Source organism: Chrysochloris asiatica, unplaced genomic scaffold, assembly GCF_000296735.1.
Source record: "Chrysochloris asiatica unplaced genomic scaffold, ChrAsi1.0 scaffold00003, whole genome shotgun sequence".
NCBI lineage: Eukaryota > Metazoa > Chordata > Mammalia > Afrosoricida > Chrysochloridae > Chrysochloris > Chrysochloris asiatica.
Genome location: NW_006408521.1, coordinates 45969822 through 45976667, shown reverse-complemented (window position 1 = coordinate 45976667; position 6846 = coordinate 45969822). Strand labels below are relative to the sequence as shown.

At 37.7% G+C, this 6846-nt stretch overlaps 1 protein-coding gene across 1 annotated transcript in view; it reads right to left on the bottom strand.

The window, feature by feature from the left end:
* Positions 1-6846, bottom strand: part of CCDC172 (coiled-coil domain containing 172) — a 101498-nt gene that overhangs the window by 20781 nt on the left and 73871 nt on the right. The window contains exons 3-4 of the mRNA XM_006831490.1: positions 2645-2761; positions 1836-2001 (exon numbers count right to left, since the gene is read on the bottom strand). Coding sequence (XP_006831553.1) covers positions 1836-2001; positions 2645-2761 — 283 coding nt within the window. The remainder of the gene's footprint in view (positions 1-1835; positions 2002-2644; positions 2762-6846) is intronic.

The window sequence follows — 6846 nt, the reverse complement described above, 5'->3', positions numbered from 1 at the left end:
TGAATAAGGAAGACCGTAGAAGAATCGATGCTTTTGAGTTATGGGGTTGGAGGAGAATACTGAAAGTGCCATGGACTGCCAAAAGAACCCATAGATCTGTTTTGGAAGAAGTGCAGCCAGAGTGCTCCTTGGAGACCAGGATGGCCAAACTTCATCTCTCATACTTTGGACATATTGCCAGGAGGGACCAGTTGCTGGAGAAGAATATCAAGTTTGGTAAGGTGGAGGGTCAGAGAAAAAGAGTAAGATCCCCAACGAGATGGATTGGCCAAGTGGCAGCATCAATGGACTCAAGCATGGCAACAGTAGTGAGATTGACCCAGGATGGGGCAGTGTTTCATTCTGCTGTGCATAAGGTTGCTATGGGCCGGTACCAACTTGATGGCACCTAACAACAACAATGATTAAAAGGAGTCCTGGTGTGGCACTGTGGGTTCATGCGCCAGACTGCAAAGCTGTTTGAACTACAAGGTTGGATTGCCACAGTAGCAGCATCATGGCTCAAACGTAGAAATGACTGTGAGGTTGGCTCAGGATTAGGCAGTGCTTTGTTTTGTTGTGCACAGGGTCCCTATGAGCCAGTATCGACTTGATGGTACCTAACAACACCCCATCACTGATTTTCCTCCTAGTACCATCATTCTCCTTAATCTCAAAAGTTTAAAGACCGAGATCAAATCTTGACTTTCCCTATTTCTGTCCAAACCCAGTGACCAAAGTTCCATCATTTTTCCTAAACATCTCTTGAAGTATCACTTTGAGTTTCTATCACATTGCACTGTGAAGCTCTGCTTATACATAGCCTTTTTATATTTTTATATTTCTGGGACCCACAAAGCGTCTATCATACATCATAATAGATGTTGTTGTACCTTGAATTCACTTGATATGTTTTTTCTATCCATGGTGTTTTTAATTCTCATCAAATGACTGGGTGGAACCATGCAAATAGGGTGTGTAGTGCTCTAATGCTTGAATTGCTTAGTTTTACCATCCTGCTAGGTTTAAAAGGAGTCATATCAGAAGCAGGAACAGATGATCCCAGGACCATCAAGAAAGAAAAGCATGAGTGGAGCACGAGATCCCTACCTAGAAAAGCAATGACAGCAGAGGCGGGGGCAGAAGTGGGGACACGGAGAGACAGAGCAGCTGAGTACCTATGGGTACATGGCTGGCTTCAAAAATGGGCTCTTTGGACATTTACTAATGGCTAAAGGAGTTTTATAACATTTACCTGACCAGGGCAGAGACTAAGGGGACACATGGCTGAGAAGCCCAAGACAAGAGCAAGGCATTCCTGATTTGAAACTGTTGCATCCTCAGTTCTTTTTGATTCTGAATTGTAACCCCATCACTTCCTTAATAACTCCAATAATCATGAGTATTGTTATGAGTTCTCTGTGGCCACTACAATGGACTATTGAACCCAGATGTGAAGCAGAGGATGCTTTGGGAGGGAAGCTTGGTGCCAAAATAGGGTAAGCAAGGTTTTAGGGTGGCAGCTTATCTGACCTCCACATCATAGGTATCTGCCTTAGGCTGGTTTTGAGTTTGTTTCTCCTTCTGCTTGTGAAGCCAGAGGAAGTCACACATGGTCCCCACCCAGTTTTGCAGATGTTTAATGAGTGAATGGCTGAATGTTTGGTTATATTTAAAAAGTGTGAGGCTGTTCAAATCAAAAGATACATATCTATTTGAACAAATAAGATAAAAAGAAAAGAATTGCTAATGCAATATATATCAATCTGCTTTTGAAGAGTTAAATTTATGGAATATTAATTGATTAAAAATAAATGATTTCTCATTAATGCCAGATAAGTCAGGTGTAATCATACCCTTTTGCAAAATGTTTGCCTGGTTTTCTAAGTCAGATACTTCGATCTTGATATTTTCTTTCATCAAAAGCTCTCTATTCTTTGTTATTTCATATTTATTATTGAAGTCTGTAATTTCCTTAATAAATTTTTCCTCCTCGTCTTCTGCTTTTTTCTTTGTAGCCTCCTGGAAAACAGAAATGAAAGTACATGTATAGATATTAGATACAAACAGTATTTTTCTTTAGTGATTTAAAATGCAATAATTTGAAATGAACCAAAGAATAAAATTATACTTCCTATTATTATTACAAAAATGCTTTACTCCTCTACTGATATTAATCAAAACTAAAGCCATCACCAAAATATTATTGTACTTTTTAAGAAATGCCAATTAATTATAAGTCATATTCAGGAAGTGACAATGTCATTTAAAACTATTCCTTCTGTTGCTCTAACATAAGGTAAAAAGATTGAAAAAAAATTCTATCCTCTTACCCCACCCATAAATATGTCATAAGTGTGAATCTCTCTGCCTTTGAAAAGCATTAAAAACTAAGGTCTCAAAGCCTGAGAAACTCAAGTCAGTTTCACTGTTTCTTTTATACTTATTACAATTATGAATAACTTCTATATTGCATCCCAGTCAACAGAGCTCTAACTCTACTACTATGCCAGGTGATTTCAAATAGATCTTAATACTTTTCCACATTGGAACAGGGCTATATGCTAATATGCATATGGATAATTTTCTAAAAGTACACATAAGTATAGTTAAATACTTTTGACAAATCAGTGAAATTGATTTTTGTAAGTAGCTGTCAACTTACAAAAGTTTGAAGAAACATACTTCTTTGGTTCATAATTTCACTGCATTGTCTTTCTAACGCATTTTCATGAGTTTTCAAAAGCTGTAACAGGAAAGATTTCTCAGAAAATTGTTGAACCTTCAAAGTAAAAGAAAAAAAAAAATTGAAATCCGAATGAAACACTTAAACATTTTAGGGAACTATAGTTAATAGAACCAAGCTGTATAGTATAAAACATTTTTGTATTAATCTTTAAAATTCAAAGTAAAATTTCTTACATGCATTCTCTTGTATTACTATCTCTTAAGAGCTTTGTGATGATAATTTTATAATGTCTTACCACAATTAAAGAGTATAGGCTAATTTAGAACAGAATAGAGAATGTGTTCACTTTTTCCACTCTAATACTTAGCAGTTATTAGCTTTTGTACTTAAGTTTTTGACTGATGTTGGTTGTCACTGAGTCGATTCCAACTCACGGCAACCCCGGTTACAGAACAGAATTTCTCCATAGGGTTTTCTTGGCTGTAATCTTAATAGAAGCTGATTGATCACAGGCCTTTTTTCCCATGGGACCACAGGGTGAGTTCAAACCAACCACCTTTACCTTAGCAGTCAAACAAAGTGCACTGACCAGAGACATGGTTTTTGACTACACACACTGAAATATGCTTCAAGGTAGTTTATTTTAAAGAACCAGCTTCCCTTCTTACAATTTATAAGAAAGAAATGGATACAACCATGACTAATAGGATAAATCTACACACCACAGGAAAAAACAAAGTCCCATGACTACAGTCCACATATTACATCAAATAAAACACAAATCCGCTTAAGCTCTCAAATGGCTTTTGAGAGCTCATTTTTTATTTTTAGTAATTCATTTGGTTCTAAATAGCATATATATAATGAACATTAATATTAGATATGTAACTGTTATTTCATTTGGGTTTTAAAGAATAGCATCTCCTGAGACCGTGAATATTGAAATGAAAGTCAGAAAGCTGTAAGATAAAAGTGAAAATAAAAATGAAGCTAGACTGCAAATGACCTTTCCACAGTTTTCAGTGCTGGTCCTCATAACAAAGCATCATTTCCAGTTTGCGGCTGTTCCCATCTCCACAGAGAAAAGAAAAAACAAAAAGAAATTCAACTTAAATTACAGAAAGCAAAATTTATGTTAGCTATAAGAACTTCCTTAAGGTGAGACACAGGTTGTTAAATTTCTGTCCCAGAAGATATTGAATAGTAAAGTGCTTAAGGATAGTCTAGTCCAGAAGCAAAGGGTTGGCCTTAAAGAGATTTTGAAATGTTATGACAAAAAAGCCCTAGAAATACTGGCATTTAAAAACAAGTTACAGAAATAAAAGAAAATATGACCCTACGTTTCTATAAGCTCATAGCACATCTACTCACACCTTTGGTATTTAGTGCTGTTTGCATCAACCATGTCTTAATAAAGATGTCAACAGAGTGGTGGTGGTGGATGTGTGCCATGGAGTCAGTTTGGACTCATGTTGTTGTTGCTTTTAGGTGTGGTCAAGTCGGTTCCGACTCATAACGACTGGATGTACAACAGAAGAAATCACTGCCCAGTCCTGTGCCAGCCTCACAATCATTGATACACTTGACACCATTGTTGCTGCTACTGTGCCAATCCATCTCATTCGGGGTCTTCCTCCTTTTCGCTTACCCTCCACTTTACCTAGCATGATGTCCTTCTCCAGGGACTAGTCCTTCTTGATAACATGTATGAGACAAAGGCTTACCATCCTGGATTCTAAAGAGCATTCTTGCTGTACTTATTCCAACACATTGGTTTATTCTTCTGGCAGTTCCCGGTACTTAGCAACCCTGCATAGGGTTTCCGAGACTGTAAATTTCTATGGGAGCAGAAAGCCCCATCTTTCTTCCATAGAGTGGCTGGTAGATTTCAAGAGCTGACCTTGTAATTTAAAGCCCAACTTGTAGCCCACCACACAACCAGGGATTCTTAGAGAAAGAGCTGTTTTAAAGGCTGTTGAGTCGGTTCCGACCCATAGTGACCCTGTATAGGGTTTCCAAGGAGCAGCTGGTGAGCTTGAACAGCCAACCTTGCAGTTCAAACGGCTTTGCAGTCTGGCGCATTAACCCTCAGCGCCACACCAGGACTCCCGAGAAAGAGTAGAGATGTGCAATTTACATGATCAAAGGAAATACGAAAATAACTTTTAAGTTGGATACAGGGGGAATGAGGCAGTTAGTATTTTCAAATTAGAAAACTGATAGCCAGATCTATAAACTCAAATAAAAATTGGTAACAAGGGCATAGAAGAGTATGATCATGAATTCTATTGCGTTTATTTAGAATAAACAAATGCTTCAGGGCTACTTAGTACTTATTATATAAACGACAATAAAATGAAGTCCAGAAAGGTGAACTATCGTAACAAACCTCATGTATCTAATTAGGAGCAAACCCAGGTCTTCTGAGGGCCTCTTTTTTTTAATTATGACATTAACACAAAAATAGTAGAACGATTTCAGAATCCTAAAAAGATCATTGTGGTACTAAGAAGATCATTCGGTGGGTGGTAGCAGGAGATTCGGTGCCTGGGAGTCAGTTCTAGCTCACCGCCATCCTGTGGAGGGTTTCCAGAACTGCAAAACTGCTGTTTCAAACTGCTGCCCTTTTGCTTATCAGCCCACCTTCTAACTGACTATGGTACCAGAGAAAAAGCAACTGGGGTCTCTCCTAATACGTTGAAAAAAGTAACGTAAGTGGTCTAAAAAACATTTTGAAAAATTATCAACTCCTAGGTCCATCGGACATAGAAAATGAGGCTTTCTGCTCCCACAAGTATTTAGTTTTGGAAACCCGATACAGTCACTGTGAGTCGTAAGCGACTCCAAGGCACTTCCTCATCAACAACAGATCTGTCAGAGGTTTGCTTTTTTGTTTTTTAACTTTTTACTGTGAACTGAGTGAAGGTTTACAGACCAGATAATCAGTTTTACATTCAATAAATCATATACTTTGCTTCTTTACAATGATTGCAATCCCCTCCATGTACTATCAGTTAACAGTTTTTACCTCTGTTCAGTTTAACTCTTGCATTCCTCCGTGTCACCAGCTTTACTCTGTTAGTCTCCCTCTTGTTGTTTATCACTTGTCCTATCACACATGTAAATATGTGTCTACCCTCTAGCCCATGAACAATTTTCCCTCCTCATCCCTGCCCTTCCTGTAACCATCAGAGATTGATTTTCTTTTATCAAGAAAACCTTTTAACTTTTTACAGCGTTGGTCTCGTACAATATTTGGCCTTTTGTGACTGACCAATTTCACTCAGCATAATGTCCTCCAGGTTCATCCATGTTGTGATTTAATTTGTAGATTCATCATTACTCTTCAACTTTGCATAGCTTTACACTGTGTGAATGCATGAAGGTTTTGTTTAACCATCCTTCTGTCGATGGTCATTTAGGCTGCCTCCATCTTTTTGATGTGTCTCTTGTAGAGAGCATATCGAAGGGTCCTAGGTGTTGTTGTTGTTGTTTACTTTGGAGTGATCTTAAATATGCTTCTTTATAATTATTATTTTAAGATATAAGTTCTATACAACAAAATTCACCATTTAAAGTGTATATAATTCATTGATTTTTAGTAAATTTACAAAGTTGTGCCATCACCACCACTATATAATCTCAGAATATTCTCATTTTCTCAAAAAAATTTTGCACCCAATAGTTGTCACTTCTCACTGTTCTCAGTCCCTAGCCCTTGGCAATGGTGAAATTACCTTGTCTCTATTGTTGTCCCTTCCAACTCATAGTGACCCTGTGTAGGGTTTCCAAGAAGTGGCTGATGAGTTTGAACCAGCAGCCTTGTGATTCAAACTGACTTTGCAGTCCTATAGTACTACACCAGTACTTCTTCTGTTTTGCCTATGCTGAACATGTTAGAGAAATAGAATAATGCAATATGTGGCCTTTTGTTCAATGGTTATTTTCCTTCTTTTTAAAGTTTTTATTGTAAAGTGAGTGAAGGTTTACAACAAATCATACACTTTAGTTCATCTCAGTGGTTGCAATCCCCTGGAAAAACAGTCATTTTGCTTCCTCCCTAAGGATCCTGTTTCCATTCTACCTACCTTCTCATCCTTTCTCAACTTTCTTCTTAGGTAAATGCCAGAGGTTACTGCAAGACGGGTGTTTGCAGTATGTAGCTAATTCTCATAGCT